At 48.6% G+C, this 23,049-nt stretch overlaps 1 protein-coding gene across 3 annotated transcripts in view; it reads left to right on the forward strand.

Moving 5' to 3' along the window:
* The window catches only part of HERC3 (HECT and RLD domain containing E3 ubiquitin protein ligase 3), a gene marked incomplete at its 5' end in the record, with an annotated part of 47,617 nt that extends 28,887 nt beyond the window's left edge, over positions 1 to 18,730 (forward strand). Inside the window, 14 exons of one of the 3 annotated variants that reach the window (XM_084262919.1) lie at positions 1,468 to 1,579; positions 2,287 to 2,476; positions 4,144 to 4,307; positions 4,829 to 4,942; positions 6,212 to 6,235; positions 6,325 to 6,414; positions 8,114 to 8,284; positions 8,903 to 9,046; positions 10,061 to 10,227; positions 11,361 to 11,427; positions 12,458 to 12,540; positions 15,666 to 15,849; positions 16,582 to 16,684; positions 18,207 to 18,730. In XM_084262919.1, coding sequence (XP_084119045.1) covers positions 1,468 to 1,579; positions 2,287 to 2,476; positions 4,144 to 4,307; positions 4,829 to 4,942; positions 6,212 to 6,235; positions 6,325 to 6,414; positions 8,114 to 8,284; positions 8,903 to 9,046; positions 10,061 to 10,227; positions 11,361 to 11,427; positions 12,458 to 12,540; positions 15,666 to 15,849; positions 16,582 to 16,684; positions 18,207 to 18,415 — 1,822 coding nt within the window. In that variant the 3' untranslated portion in view covers positions 18,416 to 18,730. Of the gene's footprint in view, positions 1 to 1,467; positions 1,580 to 2,286; positions 2,477 to 4,143; positions 4,308 to 4,828; positions 4,950 to 6,211; positions 6,236 to 6,295; positions 6,415 to 8,113; positions 8,285 to 8,902; positions 9,047 to 10,060; positions 10,228 to 11,360; positions 11,428 to 12,457; positions 12,541 to 15,665; positions 15,850 to 16,581; positions 16,685 to 18,206 lie in introns of all 3 variants that reach the window. The other 2 variants (XM_084262920.1, XM_084262921.1) reach the window with 2 other exon arrangements.
* Positions 18,731 to 23,049: the final 4,319 nt, after the last annotated feature.

A 23,049-nucleotide genomic window follows, 5' to 3' on the forward strand; every position in this document is an offset into this window, starting at 1 on the left:
CTTTGGAGTGCATAGTCCAGCAGAGTCTCAGGTGAATAGAGGCAGACGTGGGAAATCCTTGAGGCCAATACAATTGTCGCGACCACCCTTTCTACAAGCAACTTGTAAGGTTTTATGTGCAGCTTTACTGCAGACAGTGGTGCTGAGAGCTTTAGATGCTGAGCTAGGTAACTTCTCTGCTGGCCTGGACAGTTAGTGTTGCTGGATCTGGCTGTTAGGCTGTTGTCCTCCACAGGCTTTCTTTGATTATCCCTCTTACATGGATAGCCTAAGTAAATTATGGCCTTTAAAGCACAGCAGAAAGGTCAGTGCATGTTTGCTGCACCTGAAGGCCACGTGATGACTGTTCACCGCTGTGCTGTGTTTTGATTGTGGTTGTGGTTTGGTTTTAGAAAATTTGAGGGTGGAGTTGCCAAAGAGCTACACTGAATACCTTTCCCCGCTTTCTGTTGAAAACCCTCAGCTGATGTTCCCTTGTATAGCAGTCAGTGTCGTCTTGTGCATCCTCCTTCCCTTACAGGCTGTGACCAAATAGACTTTGCTATAGAAGCAGTGTATATGAAGACAACACAGAGAATTCTGATACATATGATAGGTAGGTAGGTAGGTAGGTAGATAGATAGATAGATAGATAGATAGATAGATAGATAGATAGATAGATATTTTTGTAGAAGGGTTTGGGTTGGAAGGGACATCAAAGATCACCTAGTTCCAACCACCCTCCACTAGCCCAGGTTGCCCAAAGCCTCATCCAGCCTGGCCTTGAACACTGCCAGGGAGGGGACAGCCACAGCTTCTCTGGGCAGCCTGTGCCAGCGCCTCACCACCCTCATAGAGAAGAATTGTTTCCTAATATTTCACCTAAAACTCACGTCCTTCAACTTAGAGCCATTACCCCTTGTCCTATCACAAGTCCCTCCAGCTTTCTCGTAGGCCTCTTTTAGGTACTGTAAGGCTGCAGTAAGTTCTCCCCAGAGCCTTCTCTTCTCCAGGCTGAACAAGCCCAACTCTCTTAGCCTGTCTCCATAGGAGAGGTGCTCCAGCCCTCTGATCATCTTTGTGGCTCTTCTCTGGATGCTGGCCAACAGCTCCATGTCTTGTACCGGGGGCCCCAGAGCTGGATGCAGTACTGCAGGTGGGGTCTCACGAGAGCAGAGCAGAGGGGGTTTTTAAGCAGTCAGGCCTGTCTAGGCAGGCTCTTAGGTCAGTACAGGAGTCCTGGGGAAATCAAGGACTTCTATAAAGTGTTTGTCTGCAATCACAACCCTAGCCAAGGCCTGGAGGAGTTCAGAATGGAGATTTGCCCATCTTGTCTTTAGCTAGAAGATTGCAGCTTCTGCTTTGTTTCTAGTCTGTTTAATTCCTTAGAAGTCATTTCTCTGCTGCTTGCTCCCAGACCAAGCCAATACACAGGTAATGGTGTCTCTTCCTGAAACTTAAGCTTGTCTGTCTGGGATTTTTTTAAAGAATTGATGAACATTTTAAAACCAGTCCGAAGATCCCAGGGATTGATCTGAACTCTACCAGAGTGCTGTTTGAGAAGCTGATGAACTCTCAGCACTCCATTCTCCTAGACCAGGTATTGCACTTCTGAGGTTTTGGGTACTCAGAGGGGAAATAAAGGCTTTGTCCCTCTGCAACTTGCAAGTGACAGCAGCTTTTGTTGGGGAAGGGCTTTACTGCAAATCTGCAGGACAGATCTTTCATGGTATTTATGGATACTTCTCCATTGACCTGGGCTGATTTTCACCTTCTTAGACTGTCTCTAAAACTTGGGTTTTTTTAAAGTTTTATCTCATAGCATTTGATACTTGAAATGGCTGCAGAAATTAATTCTGTGTATCTTACAATTGTAAATAATGACTATGTGCTCATTTCTTGCTAGTCAGGAGTTGAGTACTTTATGGTTGTATCTTTTATTCTTACTCAGAGGATTTCTTTCATAAGTGCAGAGCTGTGGGATAAAATCACATATGTTCCCCATGACAATTTTTAACTGTAATTTATGTAGGTTTTTTTTCCCCCCTCCTTTTCCTTCTGGGTTTGACTTTTAAAGCAGGAGCGTGACCTTAACAAGGGGTTAACTAACCTTTAGCCAGCCCTGGAAAAACCTATCCAAACATTCATGCAATTTGGAAAGATGGGAATTTAGTCCTTTTCTATAAAGTATTTTTAAGAGATCATGGTCAAAACCTGCTCCATTTCATCAGTTCTTACACATCATCTACATTGTAGGTGCTCTGTCACCCAGGATAAGCTGCTTTCTTCTGTCTTGTTTTCCTCTAGATACTGAAGAGCTTTGAAAGTTTTTTGATTCCTCAGCTGTCCAGCTCACCACCAGACGTCGAGGCGATGAGGATCTATCTGATTCTCCCTGAATTCCCCCCCTTCCAAGACTCCAAGTATTACATCACATTAACGCTTCCCCTGGCAATGGCTATTCTTCGCCTGGACACCAACCCCAGCAAAGTTCTTGGTAAGAGGCTGGCATTGCAGATGCATGTTGCTCTCAGTATCCAGCTGGGACAGAAAATGTTGCCTTTAGGTTTTTGAGTCATGGTGGGGTTTTTTATGTTGGTTTAATTTTTCTATTCTGTTATGACAACTGCAATAATAATTTGTGATACTATTTGTGATAGAGTGTTGCTATAAGGCAGTGGCATCTAAAAAGCACCTGGGAATCAAAAGGGCTCAAGGAATCCTCCCCCCAAAACCTATGTTCCCATGTAAAAGAATGATAAATATAACATTTGAATTTTAAACATGAACTATGAGGAAATGAAGAACGAGCCATCCAAGTAAGATATGGGAAGTTAGTTATAATACATAACATGAAATTTATGGTGGTGTGGATAAGAAATGAGAAGCAAAAGTCAGGTTAAGAATTGTTTTAATTTAGAAATTAAAATACTGTTTCAAAGAACACTTTATAGGGAGGTTAATCTAATTTACCTTATCTAGTTACCTACGTTCAGAGACCCAGTTCCAGATAAATTTGTATGTCTCCAAACACAGATTTTTGTATATCCTGAAGATTAAATGATCTTATTCTCTTAAATTTAATCAGATATTGGTCACATTAGAACATACTTTCTGTATGAGGTAAATAAAAGAACAAATATAAAGTTACTTTGTCCCATATAAGGTGCAGGAGAAACCTATTGGCTGGTCCAAGACCAAGCTGAACGCCCCAAGTATTCTTCCACTTCTGAATCTTCTAATTTCTGCTAATATTATTTCCTGTGAGCATATTTTAAGATAAGCAGAACATAGGCTGCTTAATGATTGTAACTCATGTTTGCTAAGCCATCACTGTGCTCTTTTTCCTAAGGTTATCTCAGACTAAATCTCACATTTTTGTGTAAAATGCTATGTAATGCTTACAGACCTCCAGGAGCATTGCTGCAGCTAAATTTATTTCAAAGTTTAGTGATCTATTTATTTTTTAATCAAAGAGGCTTTGGAACCAAGTTTCCTCCTCTGCTCTCAGTACATAGTCCACTGTGTGTGTTAACATACAGAAATGTAAAGGATTCTCACACTTTTGCCTGCCAGAATCTCTTGTGCTGATGCTTGAGAGGATAAATCAGTGTCCAGGGCTCCAGCTTCTGCTTTGGAGGTGGATTGGTTCTAGCAAAGCAGCTGATAGTCAGGGTCCCTTCAGAGGAGAGGTGAGGGTGAGCCGTCCTCAGCAAGAAAGATGGGGGGTTCAGACCTTTAGTGCAGATGTGCCAGGTGCTCTGACACCGGATAGAAAAGTGTGTGGTGCCACAGAGAATTGCCCAGGTAACTGCTGTCTTGTCCCTTACAAGAGAAAACAGTTTGCCCACAAGATCAACAATATACTTGAATATAAAATACTTGAAACTGTATCTTGAATTCCGGGTTGAAACCCCTTGAATTCAGGCACTCACACTGATCAGGGGTTGGGGCTGGGTGATGACTGGGGTGGTTGTTTGAGAGTGGAAAGGGAAGAGTGTGTAACTTTCTGGCATCTAGCTGGCTCTTTGCTCACTTTCCTGTTACTACAGTTAGGAGAGGAACAGGGAAGTTGTTTGAAAGGATCTTTAGGTGTGTTCCCCTATTTAGGGGTTACTCTGGCCTTTAATTCAGGCTTTATCTTGACGTTCCTCTGCTTTCCAGAAAACTGGTGGTCTCAAGTGTGCCCAAGATATTTCCTCAGGCTAGTGGACCTCTATAAAGCTGCAGTGGTTTACCTGCTCAGTGGAAGAAAGACACTGTTGATCCCAGTCCTGTTCAGTAGCTACATCACAGCTGCTCTCAGACTTCTGGAGAAACTCCACAAGGTAAGAGGAAAGCCAGAGCACGTCTTGTCTAAAGGTAATTCAGTCTTGTCTGCCCATTGCCAAGTAACAGGAGCAGAGTGGTCGTGATTTGTGAGCTGTGTCATTGTCCAAGACACCACATGTGGAAGATGTTAGTGTTTTTTCTGAATTCAAGGTACTTGAAGATTTTTAGTCCTGTCTCAAACACTAGGAAAAAATTTACCATAGGGAATGCTGCTGAACTGCCAGACTGTGTGCACTGTGGCATCACAAGTACCTGTCTCATGATGCTCTTTGCTCCCCCTGTGTTGGTGCTAGTTAGTCTGGGTGAAGAGTAGGGGGAACTGAAGTAAGTCAGAAGTTTATCTTGATTCTTCATGGTTCGTGCTGAAATATAAGGAGGGGACCATGGGTTTTTACAAGAATTTCTGGGCCTGTTGTTGCAAGCTGCTGTAATTGGTTTTATGAAAGCAAACCTGCATGTTTTAAGAAAAATGCTAAATATGTCCATATTTTAAAGCAACATCTGTTTTCTTCACTAGGTAAATCAGAAGGTTAAACACGTAGAATACGATAAGTTTTACATCCCTGAGATTTCCAGTTTGGTGGACATTCAGGAGGATTATCTCATGTGGTTCTTACATCAGGCTGGAATGGTAAGAGGTTTTATGTATTAGTCATGAGAGAGTTGTCCATGTTTGTCTCTTTGGCTGTAGAGATCTGTATTTTTAATATCCTTAATGCAAGTGTTGTGTATTCAGTATAGGAGCACCTGTATATGAAGCCTCTTGGATTTGGGTACTTGGTGGCGTGACAGAGTTGACTTAAAATAAGTCTGTCACAAGAGCTGGAGCTAAACAATGTTTACCTAATCCTTGCACCAACCTCTGTGATTATTCATGTGACTCTCGTTTGGCCCTTGCACAAGGGGATTAATTCAGTCAGTGGATCTTTTTAATGTAATCAAGACCTCAGGAGCCAAATCCTGTATTCTAAAATTATAATTTTTACCCTTTACTTCTGCTGTTCAGGCAGGTATTGTGAATAATGTAGCCAGTGATCTTAAAATGCTGCTCTGTAAGAGGAGGCAGTGTGGTGTTCTGGCTAGGGGACTGAACCAAGACTCAAGAGATGTGGGTTCTATTCCTGGCTCTTCCAGTAACCTGCTGGGTGCTATTGGGTAAGACCTTCACCTCTTTTATGCCTCACTTTCCCATCTGTAAGAAAGGAGATAACTAAACTGAGGGCTGGAATACGTTGTGTAGTAGGAACCCTGTGAGGTTATTTAATTATAGCAAGGAAAGGAATCCCAAGTGTGAGAAAACACACAACAAACATGTATGGGATGCTGCAAGAGTAAAACCTAACTGTAGCAAGAATTCTTGTGTGTTTTTATGGGCTTCCTAAATGTTGTGTGTGCTGCCTGCCCTGTCCCTCACTTCCCATCATTTAAAAACTGCTGCTGTCTGCTTACTTTTAGTGAGCAGAGCAAGAGTTGACTCAAATTTATGAAAGAGTAATAGTTAAAAATAGTCAGAACTGTATTGGTGTGGCTAATAAGAGAAGTAATTTGCCTTACAGGAGTGGTCTTATATTGTCATGTTGTGGCCTTGTGGTCTTTCCTTTTTTTTTTCCATATGGTCTGTGCCTTGGGGTACTTTTCTTCCTAAGAGTAAGTTTCACTTACGATGGGCTAGCACAGGCTTCTGTGCCAGTTACTCTCCTTAGTAACGCTTTCCGTGCAAGCTTTGAATTAGACTTGTGCATCTTCTTGAGGAGGAAGTGCCCGTGCTTTTCTTTCTGAGTGAAAACTGTGTTGTTGGTCACAGAGGAGAGGAAATTCTCTTTGTGTCTGCCTAAAAAAATACAAGTCACAAAACCCAAAGGAAAAAGATTTTCATCTTTCTCTTTTTCCTCCTTCACAGAAAGTAAGACCGTCCATCATGCAGGTAAGGAACGTATTTTTCATAACTCTTCTTTCAAGAAGTGCTGTGGAAGCTGTAAATAAGAAGCAATCTGCCTGCCTTTTTTTTTGCAGGATGCTGTGACACTCTGTTCTTATCCTTTCATCTTCGATGCTCAGGCTAAGACCAAGATGTTACAGACAGATGCAGAACTACAGATGCAGGTAATCACTCTCTCCCAGTTTTCCTGCCCCATTCTTTACTCTGCTTTTTCCATTGGTGTCTGCAAGGAAAGGAGTTCACTGGGAGTTAGTGGGTACAGCACCTTGTTGTTTCTATCATACAAGACAGCAGAATAGCTGGAGAACCTCTTTGTCCTGGGTATTGCAGGGACAGTGCTTGGTGTCTTTTGCTTCAAAATGTTTGGCATCATCAGAGCTGCTGGGTGTGCGTGTGGTGGAAATCTAAACTCCATAGGGAAGAAGTGCTTGTGCATTTATGATAGTCCAGAAATAAGTAAGGTGAGGTGTCTATTGGAGGAGCTGTAGACTGGAAAAGTAGGCAGGCTTTCAGGTGAGTGGGCACTTTTTTCCAGTTCCTGCCTGGTGCAGGAGGAGCGGCTGTCAGAAGTGAGGGTTGAAGACCAGCTCCTGATACTGTTCATGGCTGTCAGCAGCTCACCCACCCATTTGCAGAGAGGAGCACAGACCCATGTGTCTCCAGGAGCATGTTCACAGCAAGTGTTCAGCTCCAGCACCTTTACCCTGTAGGTGGCAGCCAAGCCAGGCGGTGACAAGGACAGCTGACCTCTGTGCCAGTTTAAACCCCCCAGGCAAGGCATTGCTCATGCAGGTATCTCCCAAGAGGGACAGAATATTGGGCACTGGTCCCTGATCCGGTGCAGCTGGTGTCTAGGCCTATTCCCATCCTCTGTGGAATGAGTTTGCTGAGGCCCTTGGTGGTCAGGTTCCTTCAGAGTGGAAAACTGTCCAGTTACTTGTGGCCATGGTGCTGGTTCCATCTCTTAGCTTCTTTACCACTGCTTTAGCATGTAGCCTGCAGGAAGGCAGAAGAGGCTCAGCCTGCACTCAGAAGCTGGAGTCACCTTCTCCTGCTTTCATTTTGCCACCCTCTTCTGTGTATTTCCAGCTGCCCAATTGACAAGCAGTGCAAGGGTATCTACCTTACCTTGGCAGGACAGCAGGCTGGTAAAGGTTTTGGTGCCCTGAGAGATGGGTCTTTATGAAGTCAACCACTTTAGAGGCCAAAGTAACCAGTACATCTGTGTGTGCTCTAATGAAGGAAGCTTGATTTCCAGTGGATTTCTGTGTCAGGGTCAAGCTGACTTCTAAACTGAATTTACAGGTGTGAATTTGGTGCTTACTATGGACAGTGCATGAGAATCAGTACACTGTGTGTGGTCAAAACTTTGGGTGGTCTTTGTGACTTACCTCATGCTAGAAAATCCATGTAGATGAGCCTGGATGGATGTGTGAGATGGATTTCCTGGTGGCTTGTGAAGTGTGGTTGCAAGCAGGCTTCATGCATGGTGTGCTTTCCCTCATGGAGCCCCTGACTCTTACCAGAGTCCTGCTCACACCAAGTTTCTAGGCTTGGTAAGAGCATGGATAAAGTCTCTTCCCACCTCCCCACCCCCCTCCCCCACTTGCCTAATGTCAAAAAGTGTTCAGGAATTTGATGTCACTGTTGTTTGAACTTGGTGAATGGATCAGTGGACTCAAAAGGCGCTGGTGTGGGAAATGGGGAGGAGGCAGGTCACACATAATCCTTGTACCCTGGGGAAACCAAACTAGAAGAGTGAGGAAGATAGGAGCACTGAGCACAGAGTTGTTAACTGTTTTCCTTACGTAGGATGAAAGGAGCTGAGCAGCAGCTGTTTTTTCGCCCGTCTCTTATTTACAGGTTGCAATAAATGGTGCAAATTTGCAGAATGTCTTCATGCTTCTCACCCTGGAGCCTCTGCTGGCCAGAAGCCCTTTCCTGGTACTGCATGTCCGCAGGAGCAACTTAGTTGGTGATGCTTTAAGGGAGTTGAGCATCCATTCAGACATTGATTTGAAAAAGCCTCTTAAAGTAAGTTTTCCCCACACGTGCAGCACCCTCTCATCCAGCTGGTGTTTCTGCAGCCTTCAGCCTTTCATGTTAACCACTTCACCTGTGTGCAGTGGCTTCTCCATAGGTATGATGCACAGGGACACTTGATCTAGTCAGTGCAGGGCTTGAGTCTTTGTCCTCTCTGACTCCTGGAGTGTTTTGGCAGTGAGCAAGCAGGGGGGTTGCACTTTTTTTCCTGGCGTGTCTGCTATACAAAGGGCAGGAGAAGAAACGTTTCTATGGTAATGTGCAGCCTCTGTTTGGCTCTTCTGCAGGAACAAGCCACTTGCAACTGGACATGTTTTATCTCTGAGAGGTCGCTACAAAATTCAGCAGCTGCTGTCATGTTGCTGCTTCTGTTGCTGGGAGGAGAGGTGGTTACTTATGATTTGGCTTAAACATTTTAAAAATACCTGATTTGCCTCCCCCTGTTCTCTCTCCCTCCCTGCAAGCAGAGAACTGAAACAGGCTGATGGGTTGCAGTGGGTTTGAATTTGTCTGTTAGACAAATTGCTTCATGTAGCTTCCAATTAGGAAAATGTTTGATTTGCTCAGTCTCAGCTCTGCATCCCTGTTACTGACCTACTTTTCCTACAGGTCATCTTTGATGGTGAGGAAGCTGTTGATGCTGGAGGAGTAACAAAGGAATTTTTCCTCCTGTTGTTAAAAGAACTCCTCAATCCCATCTATGGCATGTTCACTTACTACCCAGAGTCCAACCTGCTGTGGTTCTCAGACACGGTAAGCCCTTGCACTCCCTACACACCGGTTGAATTAGCATTCTGTATTGTTGTGACAATAAAGTTAGTGGCAAAGTATGGGAAAGAAATGATCTTCCTCTCATTTTCCATGATGTGAGCTCTCTTATCAGTCAGTGTAAATTAGTGTAGGTCCATTAACTTTAGCAGAACAGCGATGATTATGCCTGTTAAGGAGTTCATTCTCCTTAAGTTCTGTACCTGTCAGGTGGTATCATGCTGGAGGTGGTGGCTTATGTCCCTTTTTCTTCACCTTCCTAGGCAGCAAGATGGGAAGAGATGTTGTCAGTCTTCCCTTAAGGTGTAGCTGCCCTGGTAGGGTTCTTTTTAATTTGTTAATTATGATTTACAAGGAAGGAAATGACCTGGCACCTTTTGTAACTTGTAAATACTGTTACAGAGCAGTTGTTTCTCATGTTAATGCTGTAAAAACGACACCTTTTGGCACTAAGAATAGTAAGCACTGAAAAGATGAGCCAGGTATTTACATGTAACAAAGACAGGCAGCTGCTCTGTGACTGATGTAGTGATGCGAGAGGGAACGTGCAAAGGAAGAAGGCCAGTGTGCCAGCCCCTCTGTTGGGACGTTGGCCTGGGTGGCACTGTGGCTATGCAGAACCTTTCCATGGAAAATAGGACGATGGGTGACAGGGAGAGGATTGTTAACACATTTCCTTGCAAAGTACAGACAGCAAATGGTGAAGCTTTGCTAATGCCTGAATACAGTGCTGTGTAAAAAGGAAGAGGTGTCAAGGTGAAAAGCAGCAGTTGCTGTTTGCACAGCTAATCACAGCTTACAAAAGTAATAGGGTTTGGTTCCTGACTCTTCATTTCTGTGCCACACTCCAGCAAGGAGTTCACAACCAAACTGGGACCCGACAGGAGCTTCCAGTTGGAAAGGCAGGGGCTGGCTTCTGTAGTGCACAGAGGAAAGGGTGCTGTGTGCTGCGCCCGCGGCAGCGTGTCTCACTGGGGCTGCTCTGCGTGGCTCTTGCAGTGTTTTGTGGAGCACAACTGGTTTCACTTGATCGGCATCATCTGCGGTCTGGCGATATACAACTTCACGGTGGTCGACCTTCACTTTCCCCTGGCTCTCTACAAAAAGCTCCTGAATGTGAAGCCCTGCCTAGAGGACCTGAAGGAGCTATCCCCTACGGAAGGCAGGTATGAAACACAAAATTTGCAGCCTTTCTGGGAAGGGAGATGATCCATCTGAGAACAAGAAATGCCAAACTGGGTAAAAACTGTTCAATAAACACCTCCTGATCCTTCTGAGTAACTGGTTAATCTGGGGGCTAGGATCCTAGCAAAGTACCTAAGCCGGCGGTGAATTTCATGTAAGACTTCTCCTCTCCCACAGGGTATCAGATACATCTGCTTAGGCTCTGACCTCTGTGCCCACCTTCCAAACCCACAGGAATCCAAACCCACAGGAACTGGCAATCAGCACAGCTACGCTCTGTTGAAAACAGGGGTGGGGCCCTGTCCTTCCACTGTGTGATTGCATGTGCCCACCTGTGCCTACCTTCCCAGCCCACATCCCAGCCTCAGCCTTTCCCCCCAGGCCAGGCTTAGCAAGCAGGAGGACTGCACATCCCGTGATGTTGCCTGGGATGGGAACTGTGCGTAGGATGTGAAGTGTCCTATCCCTGAACCAGTGTAGCTCTGACCTGCTCCCATGCCAGAAAGAAGGGAGTGGGACGGAGTTGAAGGAAGGGTGTTTTCTAGATGTCGTATTGAACCTTTTTTGCCTGCTTGCACGGGGATGTTGGTTCCCTCTGACACTGAGAGGTTAAGACCCCACGCTTTGACTGCTGTCTTTTTTTCTTCCTAGTTGTCATCTGATTTATCTGCACAAAGTTACAGCTCTATTTAACAATAATGAGGTAAAAAGCCAGAAGGACAGCAGCAGGATTTTGAGACATAGGAGAAGAATGTTGTTTACGGGATGGGAATACAGATATAGTCCTTAACCCTCTCTTCCTCCACTCCCTCAGACCCTTGTGTGGTGATGGCATAAATATCTAGTGCTCCCTAGGAACTAGAAATGTAAAGGCCAGGGTCATTAAAGGGATCCATGTACAAGGTAGGCATGGACAAGATTGGTCATCTGTGCTTCTAACAAAGCTTCTCTTTATTTGAGGTCTTTCTTAACCCTTCAGGTGACCCAGAGACTCTGTCTCTTGCAATCCTTGCAGATATACGTTTACTGCTGATTTTCTGTTCCCCTTTGGATGAATGGCTTTTTGAATCTCTGATTTTTTTTTTCCTTATTTCTTTCCCTACCTGCCATACAGGAGTCTTCAGCAACTTTTAGATTACCCTGGGGAAGATGTAGAAGAGACATTCTGCTTGAATTTTACAGTAAGGCACATTTAACATATGAGCTTTGTGATTGTTATGGTACAGTTGGAGCCCATCCATGTATTCACGTGCGTGATGCTGTATTCAAACGATGCCAGTGGCACACACCCTGTGTTAATGGTAAAATGGTAAAATTCTGCCAACTCCCTTCTTTTGTAAGCGGTCATGAAACTGAGATTAAGTAGAGTGGGTTTCCAAATAGCCTTGTTGCCACTGTGGCACCTGGCTTAAGTACCAGTGGCCAGCCTGTCACGCTAGACACCCAGAAGTAGATTCCTAAATCCTCCTTGGAAATGGAAGTTAGGCTTTGACATCCCGGGTCAGTTCCTGAAACACTGACACAACTGTGAGTTCTCCTCACTCCCATAATACTTTCACAGATGTGTAGTAAGTGTGCATGGTCAGGCTTTCTGAGAAAAAACCTTCAGAACCTCTCAAAGAGGCATGACATCCTTACTGCATCACATATGAAGACATACAGATGCATCTGCTAAAACTTTGAAATGAATAATGATACCTCAAACCCTGAAATTACTGCCTCACCTTGCACATTGAACTCTGAGCCTCTTTGGTGTGTGGCATCTTGAACTGACCTTTTGTGCTTTCTGCACATGACTGATACTGTATGTACACAGTGTGCCTGTACTGGGCTGGGCAGAAGCAGGAAGCTGTCTCTGGCCATGCCATCTTGCAGTGAGAGTGCTTGAATTAACCCCTTCTGTTATAAAAAAGGGAATTCTTATTGCCAGGGCTTGTGGGCTTAGTTAAATACAGGGGTTTAATTACCATTCTGGTGGGGTTTTTCCCAGGAAATTTACTGAAAGTAACCCCCTTTTTTCTTTCTGAGTTTGCACATAGTCCTACAGCAAATGTGAGTGGTGGAAGGTGGTGAAACGCGCAGGGCAGGGAAAAAATGTTCTGGGCATTTTCTCTGGCCCACCTTTCACATGCTGACCATCACCTGTGAAAGAGGGCACCGTGTCTTTCTGCAGAGTTCTTCTGGTGAAATGAGGTTTCTGGTTTTGTACAGATCTGCAGGGAAAGCTACGGTGTGACGGAGCAGAAGAACCTGATTGAAGACGGGGATAAAATCCTGGTGCAGAAGGACAACAGGTAAGTGTGGGAATGGTGAAGTCAAGTGCAATGCCACAGAAAATTTGGCTGAGGTGAAATGTGGGAGGGCATTAGAGGTCACAGTGAACAGATCCTAAGACCAGTTGTTCAGAAGTTGCTGGTGACATCTTGAATATAAAGCACGTTTTCACCATCTTCCCACCGGAGTTTGGAAAATGCCCCACACCCTTTTGGATGGGTATCTTCCCTGTAAAAGACTGACCTTCATATAGACCCTTGGCAGTTTCCTCATGGTAAATAGGGATTGCAACAGGATTTTGGCCCTTGAAGGTTAATTTCCCTGGCGGTTTACAGAGGAACTGTGTGTGACCAACAAAACTGAACCTGGCAAACTTGTTTATAGTGCTAATTCTGGAGCTGGAATTCTATCTGGTGTATTCTCTTGAATACACCTGATAGAGGCCCACCGTCCCTGATTAGAGCTGTAAGGCCCCACTGTACATAGATTCCTGTCTGCTTGACTGAACACCCGAGAGTTATTACTATCCCTCCCCCCCCTTTTCTTCCAGCTGCTAAACTATTTTACTATTTTCTTCTCATAATCCTGTAATGGGATTTCTACAAATGCCTTTATTACTTGAAGCAACGTTCACATTCTTTCTCTGCTGGCAAAACAGTGTGATCCAGTGACTGGTCAGCAGTGTGGTCAGGGGCTTGTGCAAGGATTGCTGAAGACCTTACTGGCAAGCCTGGAGATGAAGTAATTTCCTATTAATCTGATTATTTAAAAGGGTCCTGATTGGGCCCAAAGCCATCACTGTAACAAAAGCTTTGTCTGTATTACCTTCTTACTGACTTTGCTACTGCCCAAAGGGGTGTGATGTTACAACCAAGTACCCGCCTCCATGCAAAACCCAGGTGGAGGTGGAGCAGTGTTAAGACAGTCTCCCTGCAAAAAGAAGATGGGCTTAATCTGCACTGGTGACAGTGAAGTAAAGATGAGAATGCCAGTGATAGCATTCTTGAGGTTTTTAGTCTGGGCATGTACACTCAAAAGAAAAAGGGCCAGTTTTCTACTGTGTGCCAGTACCAGGTACTGACCTAGAGGGAGGAACAAAGATTTTAGCTGAACAGATGTTTGGGAAGACCACTCAGGTTAGCTTCTGCAGCTGTTTGTTAACTCAGGATAGGTAAAGGATACCAGAGAGGAAAATCCTTGAGGAGAAAGGCTAGTGTGTAGCTCCACACCTTCCAAAATGCAGTCGCTGTGTCTTGACTAGTTTTGAACTTGGGCTAACCTCTAAATCCAGGTCTAGACAGGGCTGTCAAGTCACCCACCTTACAGTGCTTAATGACTTCCTCTACACCTACGTGTAGAGGCCAGGGACCAATTTTCTGCCCTCCTGGCCTGAATAGTTTGCTGCTTGAATACCTTGGGGCACTGCCCTTCCTGCTTGAGGAAAGGTCACTGGGAACTGCAGAACGCGCACGATTGCTTTGAGTGGAAAATGCCAAGTAAGGAACACCTGCTTGTTCCCTTTCTCCTTTGGAGTTCATATTGGATGTCACAGCATAAAATGTTCTTGATAAAGGGTTCATGACCATAGAAGCCAGAGAGGTATTAAGCAACAGTTAAGTGCTTAATCAGCTTGGATTTCCCTAATGCTCAGGTGACTGTCCGGAAAATGACAAGAAACAAATGTGCTGGAAAATAATTCCCCTTTGCTGTCTGATTTCTTATTCCAAGCTCTCCTGTTTGTCAGCCTGCTTCCTGATTTTTTTTCTCACCCATCCCTCACTGCTTTTACACAGCACATGCCCCGAGAATTCCTCCACCAGAAGGTCATGATAATTCTTGCAGCTATCACCTCCTCAGCTAGAGATGACGGTGCCTGGTTCCGTGGTGTTGTTCCCTGACCTGCTTATCCTCTGAGTGCAGGTGTCAGGCAAAAACAACACCGCCACCCACAGAGAACAGTTTTGTGCCCCAGTTTGCCACGTTGGCCAGTGTGTTATTGTCAGGTATTAAAAAATAAACCCAGTGCAGAACTCAAGGGGAATTCCGTACTTTAAGTCACTGCACAAATAAAACTCTGGCGTTGCACTCACGTCATGGTGCTTTGGGAACAGGAGAGAAAGAGTAGAATGAAGATGCTTAACCTCCTAACAAAGCCCTGACACAGCTCCCTACCAGTGACCAGAGTGGCATGTTTATTTTAATGCTGCTCCTGGGGACTCTTGAAGCAAAACAGAGCTGTCAGTCTGAGGGGACACTCTCCCTTTGCCACGTACGCCAAGTGCACAAGTCCCGTATTTATTTAACCAGAGCGTGAAGGCTCTTTTCTTGCTCTGGAGCAAGGGCTGTTTCTTGATTTCTTCTGACTGCTGTCTCTGTGGGGACAGGGGGGTGGGAGTTGGCCGTCAGTTTCACGTGAAGACTTTGCAGAGCAGGATTTCCTTGGCCTGCCTCAGCTGCAGCTTTGGCTTTGAAGGTGCTGAACTTGTTCAGAGCCGCTGCCTCTGAAAATTCACCAGGTCCCTAATGGGTCTCCAGTGTTGGAAGTGGTAGTCTTCTGTGTGTCCATTGTCTGTTTGGTCTGGTTCCCTGTCCCCAGCAGAGCACCCGCTCCCAGCCGCCTGCCAGGCCGAGGTGACCTCAGGAGAGCCCGGAGCCCTGTGCCGAGGAATCCAGGCGCCCGCGGGCCGAGCAGACCTGTCACCATTTCCTGGGGTCCCTGAACTCGGGTTGCAGGAGGGGCTGGGGGTGGGCATGTCCCTCTGGTGACCGAATCCTGCTCCTTGCTGAACACGACCGCTGTGCAGGCTGTGGGTTGTGCGGGAAGAGGGCTGTTCCTGAGACCTCCCCAGCGCCTGGCACCACCCGGCCTCCCTCCTGGCCTGGGGGCAGCTGGGTGCAAGGCTGCTGGGTGGGTTTGTTGGCAGTACAGAGCCTGGGCTGTGATGGGGACCTCCCAGGCTGCCGCTGCCGGGGAGCAAGTGTTGTGGTGACTCAGCTTAGTGAGAGCAGGGCAGTGGGTCGACCCTGATGGACACTCATGTTTGGAAGACACATTAGAGGCAGAAACAGGAAAACTTGGCAGTGCTGCTGTTCAGGCTTATGATTAAAAGTGCTTTTCTTTGCCTGCTCTCTTTCAATGCACTAGGGAAGAATTTGTTGAAGCTTACGTAAATTACATCTTCAACCTCTCCATCCATGAGTGGTACACAGCCTTTTCCACTGGTTTCCTGAAAGTGTGTGGTGGGAAAGTCCTGGAACTCTTCCAGCCCACAGAGCTCAGGGCCATGATAGTTGGAAACAGTAACTACAACTGGGAGGAACTGGAGGAGGTAAAGTTTCCCTCTTGTATTTTTCTTTCTCACAACTACCAGGATTACGTACACAGCTGTATGAGGTGCACACTAGCCTGGGTCATGAGATGTAACGAGCCATGGATGTCTCCTTTCCATGCTCCTTGTACATCTTGCCACCATCTATGTGAAAAGTTTCTTACCGGGCTTTCCTGCTACTGATAAAAGCTCAGGGAGGAAATTCAGGGTGAGAAAGGATGGGGGGGGGAAGGACTTCCATTTGCTGTTTTTTAGGGGTGGAACCTGAGACTGAAGGGACAAACCAAAGTCAAGGTCTTCACTTAGAGTAAAACTCACTGCACACAAAGTACAAATTAGTACAAAAATTACACAGCCAGGCGTTCAGAGAGGAGTCTGGACACAGAGTAGGAGCAGTGTCCTTCCAGAATGCATAGACCAGCAGGTTACTTGCCCTGTCTGAGCCCCAGCAGCCCGCTGGCTTTGCAGAACACACAGTCCTGCTGGGAGCCCAGGCTGTGAGCAGCCGGGTTCCTCGTGACGCATGTGACGAGCTGCATAGCTGGAAGCTGCCACTGGCCTGACACACACTGCCAGGAGAGCCCTCAGCTGGGTCTCTGAGCCATGCTATTGCCCATACCCATCCCGTGCTCCATCCCTAGCTGGCAGACTTCACTCTCATGCCGGGTACCAGAGATCGGGTCTAGTTTCTTTCTGCCAGGTGAAGTGATGTGCTCCTTTGGTTTTTGGCAGAGCGCGGTCTATAAGGGCGACTACACTGCAACACACCCAACGGTGAGGATGTTCTGGGAGACCTTCCATGCGTTCCCCTTGGAAAAGAAGAAGAAGTTTCTCTGTAAGTACCTCGAGTGGCTCCGTGTCCCCTGAGACTGGAGACTTGGGAGCGTCTGCAGAGCTCCGGGGTTACGGCACGCTGCCCAAAGTGGCAGTCCCCGGTACTGCATCGGGTTCCTCCTCCGGAGGCTGAGCTTTCGGGCGGTGCTGCGCTCCCTCGGGGCAGCTGTCGGGTGACAGCCGCGTGGAGAAGCTGCTGTGCATCGTGGCAGGAGAATGAGAAGTGCAGTGGTGTGGCTGGGTAGCAGGTACCTGTCCTGACAGCAGTCTCCTCGTGCTGGTGTGATGGGTGGTGTGCTGAGGAGAGGACATCCCTGCAGGAGTGGCCTTGGGAAGAGCATCTCTGTGTGTGTGCACGTGTGTGTGCACGTGTGAGCTGCTGGAGGGTGTGTTGCTCTATGTGGATACAGAAGGGGAGACAAGGAGGTTTTAAGGGCAGGTGGTGTGTAGCTTGTTGCTGCAGCCTGCGCCCTCAGGAGTCCTGGCAGACACCTGCTGCAGAGGCAGTAAGCACTGTACTGGGCTCTCCATCCAAGGAGTGTTGCCAGGGGGTCGAGGAGGGTGATATTTCCCCTCAACTTGGAGAGCTGTGAACCAGTTCTGGACTCCCCTGTGTACAAGAGAGACATGGACATAGTGGAGTGAGTCCAGGGAAGGGCTGCTGAGGTGACTGGGGGACTGGAGCATCTCTCCCAAGCAGGAAAGGCTGCAGGAGCTGGGCCTGGGACTGCTCAGCCTGGAGAAGAGAAAGCTCACAGGGGGCTTCATCTGTGTCAGTAAACACCCAGAGGGAGGGTGCAAAGAGGACACAGCCAGGCTCTTTGAGGCTCTTCAGTGGTGCCCAGTGACAGGACTGGAGGTGCAGGACAGCTTGAAACACATGAGGGTCCCTCTGAACATCAGGAAAGGCTTTTTCTGTGTGAGGGTGACTGAGCACTGGCACAAGCTGCCCCAGAGAGATCATGGAGCCTCCATCCATGGAGATGCTCAAAAGCCGAACACAGTCCTGGGCAGGGTGGCTGGCCCAGAGAACCTCTGGAAGGCCCTTCAACCTCAGCCACCCCGTGACTGCTGGAAGATGAAAGCTGGTGTTTTTATCTGAGGGGTTTTGTCCCCTCGTTGTCCTGCCCATTTGAGTTGGAAAAATGGCTTGCCCAAAACTCACCTGCTGAAGTTAGCAGCTGTGTAGAGGGTCCTGGGGTTCACAGCAGAAGCTCCTGACTCCACCATGGCAGGGAGCCAAGGGTTGTGCTCTGGGGGGGGTGTATGAGTGCAGTGGAGAGCAGCGAGGGGGAACTGGCCCTTGTCCTGGCATCGAGGTGCTGTGCCTGGGAGGGGTGGCAGCCGGAGGCGGGGAGGTGTGGCTGGGTGCCTCTGCCCCTGCTGTGGGCATCAGGCAGCCCTGGCTGTGCTCCTTTTTATCCTGCCCTGCTGCAAGAGGGAGCTTTTGGGGCCCTTCAGGTGCGGCCCTTGGCTCGAGGCTGCCTGCCATACCTGTCCAACCTTCCCTCTGCTTCCCGCAGTGTTTCTGACGGGCAGCGACCGCATTCCCATCTACGGCATGTCCAGCCTGCGCATCGTCATCCAGTCCACCGCCAGCGGGGAGCAGTACCTGCCCGTGGCACACACCTGCTACAACCTCCTGGACCTGCCCAAGTACAGCAGCAAGGAGATCCTCAGCGCCCGGCTGGTGCAAGCCATCGACCACTACGAGGGCTTTAGTTTAGCTTGACCGGCGTGGGAGAGACACGGACACTGAGGTGTGGAGGAGAACGACAGGCTTGGCGTTATTTTTGTAAGGGAATGGATTGGAACTTTTTTTGGGGGAAAATATATAATTATTAATAATAATAATAATAATAATAATAATAATAGATTGAGATGGTACAGTCTCAGCCTGACGCTGCCAGCGTTTTGTGGGGCTCTTTGAAGTTTCTCATCTACTGAACAAAGCCGGTGGGCATTTTTGTAGTTTCCCCTCCAACCCCACATCACTGCCCTCCTGGCGATTCCTCGTCGGTTGCTTTTCTTGCCCCAGCACAGACACACACAGAGACACAAACACACACACACATACACACACACGTGCACTTGCACGCTTACCTCTCCTCTCAGTCTGGTTTAATACCCTCCTGTCCCTTGTGCTGAGGCTGCGGTGGAACCTGAGGAGGAATTTATGATCTTTTGGAAAAGCTGTGATTTTCACCTCTCCCCTTTTGCCGCGCCCCCCCCCCCCCCCCCCCCTTATTAAATGCAAGCTGGTTCTTGCTTGCTTTGAATGGAAATATCCCCTCTGCCCTTTGGTCCATGGAGGGTGGCACTGGGCTGGGACATCATTTGTGAGCCCCCTGCCCAAGGTGGTGTATTACTGATGTGCTGCCTGCTTTGCACCAGGGTGTCGCACAGAGAACTGGGTGGTTTTTTGGGGTGTAGGTTGTTTTTCCTCACTTGTTTCGCATTTTGTTTCCAAGCAATGTCTTCTTCAAGAAGCTTCAGACTCCTTGGGAGCAGGGGGTGTGCTCAGGCTTGTGGAAGGCCAAACCCTGCCTAAAATAACGGGTTTCTCACACTGCATCTCTCTGGTGTCACCGCACTGCCGCCTCAGCAAGCCCACAGGTTGGGTGGGTGGGCTTTGCTGAGCCCTGTTTTCCACCCAAACAGCCCTGTTACCCCAGTACAAGGCGAGGCAGCTGCTTTTACCGCTGTGCCTCCTCCAGCGGAGTCACACATGTGTGAACGTGTGCGGGGCGGGGGAGCTGTGAGCACCTGGGGGTGGCCACATCCCAGGTGTGTCCAAGCTCTCCAGTCCCGTCAGCTCATACACTGGAGCGTTAACCCTCAGTTTGGAGACTGGGCTGATTTTTGTCACTGGGGTTACTTTATTTTGCTGTTTCTGAGGAGCCCTTTGCGTGACAGCTGCTTTGCTGGGGACCCCAAAGGACAATCTTAGGAATTAGACTGGAAATGTGCATTAGGGCTCGAGTAGGCACAACCATTCCTAAATCTGTCCTGTGAGATTGAGGAGCCTTTAGCCTCTTCCCCCCAGTCCCGCCCCCCGATATTCCCCTCCTTCATTTTTCAAGTCTTGATGTAAATCTCATTTTAAACCTCGGGTGGCTTTGACATTGAGTCGTTCTTAGGACATAGTATTTATGCACCGCGGTCAGTACGCAGTGTGGAACCTTGCACCTCCTAACAAAAGGTTTTGGCTTCTGGGTTTTTTTAGGACAGGCTGCGGGCGCCGCCGGGAGCCCTCTGGCCTCTTTCTAACGCAGCAGTGAGACAAAGACACAGGTCTATCAAATGTTTATTTTCGCTGTGTGTGTACATAGTACGGTCTGATGCAATAAATTTGATGTTTAATTCTGAGCGAGTGGCTGCGCTTGGTCAGGAAGCCAAGGAGGGGCTGTGCCAGGCACCCGCCCTGCCTCACCCACGGGCTTCCAGCAGCTCTGAGAACCTGGAGGGACGAAGGGCCCAGCTTACCCCTGCCCGGCCCTGCTGCTGGTGAGCGCCCAGCCTGGCCCCGGCGCTCACCTCCAGCCCGTGCTGCCCTTCCCCTTCTGCACCTGCGCTGGGCCCCGGGTGCTGGCTGGAGGCAGGGAGGGAAGGCTGTATCCTCAGGATGGGGGTGGGTGGGTGTTCCACTGCCTCTCCAGCCTCAGCCAGGTCAGGCAAGTCCTCAGTGGGCGAGCTGGTCCTCGTGACCAGGCCCAAGCTCATCCATCCCTTCATCCCCACATCTCAGGTGTTCCGCCCTGCTTGCAATCTGCAGACTGTGTGGTGTTGCCTTTCCTCAGTGCCCTGAAGGCCACTCTGGTGTCTCCATCCCACCGCCCTCCGGGATTTGAGACAGCAAGGCCATGGTGGCCCTGCAGTACTCTGTGATGTAATCCTCTACACTGGGTCAGCCTTGGAGCTGTTTCTTCATTAATTAATGGCAGCATTACCAGGGACCCACCACACCAGACCCTTGCAGGCCACGAGTGAGTGCCTGCGTCCATGTGTCTGTGTGCAAGTGTGTCTGTCTGCAGGCGGGTGCCGGTCCAGTGCCAGGGCCCGGCACCCTGTTTACTCAGAGACCCCCCCACCCCCCCCCCCCGCCCCACCCCCGCCAGCCTCCTCCCAAAACAGGCCCAGGGAGGGGGCTTCTCAACACCTGTGTGTCAGCTGCAATGGTGTGGCCTCCTGGTGCTCCCCAGCACTGCTGAACATTGTTAGTGTATGCAGAAACAGTTAATTTAGTGGTTAATACAGGACTGATGTCATGTGGGCTTACAGCATCAACTGAGGTAGGAGTACTAATGTGGTAGAGTCTGCATATATAAATATATATATGTGTGTGTGTTTGCAAGCTAATTAGTGTTACTCTATGAGCCAGTGTCTGTTCTAATACACCTACAAAGCGATTCACGCTAAACTGGTATGTTTGCAGCTGTTGTGTTACATCAGCAAGGTGAAGGGTGGGGGGGGGCAACGGGAGGTGAACCGAAAAGACGTGGCTCAGAACCGGGTCGGGCTGCTGGGGAAAGGGCTGTGGCAGCACCGGCTGCCAACGCTGGCACTGTGCGAACGCCAGGCAGCAGCAGTCCGCCGCCGCGGACACTGGCAACCCGCGGTTTGTCACGGTATCGCCAGGAGGGGGCTGGGATTGCTGCTGCCTGTCTGTGGAAAGTGTGACCCAACAGCTGCCGTCACAGCACATCCTGTCTCCTTGTTGTATGGAACACACAAAATGTACAGGGAATGGGGGTGGGGCCGTCTGTGTTAAAAAGAAAGGACACCTTCGAGCCAAATCTAAGCTGTTTCCATGGATCAGGCATCCCAGCCCTGAGCCCCTACTTGCTCTGGGTTCACTGGCTGCGCAATACACCGTCTGCTTTGCCCACATCTGGTGGCTTTAATACACCAAATGCAGGCTGCACGATGCTGCTATGATGATGATGACCTTTTTCTCAGTCAGCCCTTCCCACTGGCTTCTGCACGTCACCCACTCTGAACCTCTGATAGATGCCACGTTACGTGTATAAATGTGGCTTGGTGGCTGTACACACACACGCACACAGCGCCACGTCAGCGGCACTGGCTGACTGCAGCATCATGCAGGTGTCCAGAGGGCACACACGGCTTGCTCTAACCATGCAAGGTCCAGCAAGGGCACGAGTGACCGGACAGGTTGGTGAGATGCCAATGCCACCCTGTCCCCGCCAGTAACTGGAGCCACCTGCCCACTTGAGGTTCTTTTTTGGGCTTTCCCGCCCCCCCCCCCCCCCCCCCCGCAGCCGGTTCTGCAACCCCAGCTCTGGGCCAGTGGCTGGCACAGCCCTGCATGTGGTGAGCTTCGCTGTCGGGCACTGTGGGGACAGCTGCAGGCTAGAGCCTGGCTCCTGTTTGAGGTGCCACTCGATTGCCACTTTGCTAACATCTCCAAAGAGGGCTCAGGAAGCGGGAGCACCTCAGGTGGCACTGATCCTCTGACACTTGCAAGGAGTACCAGCTGATGCCTTAGCAGAGCGATTAAAAGGGAAGATGCTTTAATTTCACTGCCTTTAGCATAAACTTCTGTTATTTGACCGTTTACTCAGGAGTAAACAGAATAAAAACCAAATGCAACTTGTAAGAATTACAAGTTCTCTCTCTGCCTTTAACTCCTGCGACCTTGTTGTGACCCGTTGGTGGCCATCACTTAAATAATCCGCCATGACTTACTACACCACAACGGGGTAACACACAGATGTGCGGGTCCGAAAGGGGCCTGTGGATGGGGAGCCCAAGGGACCCCTGCCTGCAGCAGCCAGGCTGTTGGGGTGAAGCAGGCTGCCTTAGCCCGACAGCTGGCTTGTATCACAGAGAGTAGATGTATGTTATTTATTTTGCAGAGCACTTCACATCCTTTAAGCCCCCCCCGAGTCTTGTGTCCGACATCCTCCAGTCACCAGTGGCTGCACAGACAAACTGTCAAACAAAACACAGAGGTGGTGCTTGGTTTGACCCAGAGGAGTGTGGTGGGACAAGTGTCGCTCCTGGCTATTTGTGGGTAGGGGGAAGCCAAATCAGTGGTGGGAGAAACAAAGACAACGTTTTAGTGCCCAGGTCTCGGGGTCCTCCCTCCCATGCAGGCCCGGGAGATGGGAGGTGCAGTGTCTGCACCCCCAGGACAGAGCTGAGCACTTGTGTCCTTCCAGGACTCAAGTTTTAAAGTTCACTTCTTTGCGACTTCGCTCCGTCCTAGCAGTTCCCTCTGCAACTAGCCAGGTGAGGGTGGAGGCTGATGTTGGGTTGGGTTGTGGGGTTTTGTTTGTGTGTTTTGGGTTCTTTTACCCCCACCAGGAAAGACTGGAAAGGAGCAGTTCAAAGAGAGGGGGC

Source organism: Gallinula chloropus (assembly GCF_964237585.1).
Source record: "Gallinula chloropus genome assembly, chromosome: 4".
NCBI lineage: Eukaryota > Metazoa > Chordata > Aves > Gruiformes > Rallidae > Gallinula > Gallinula chloropus.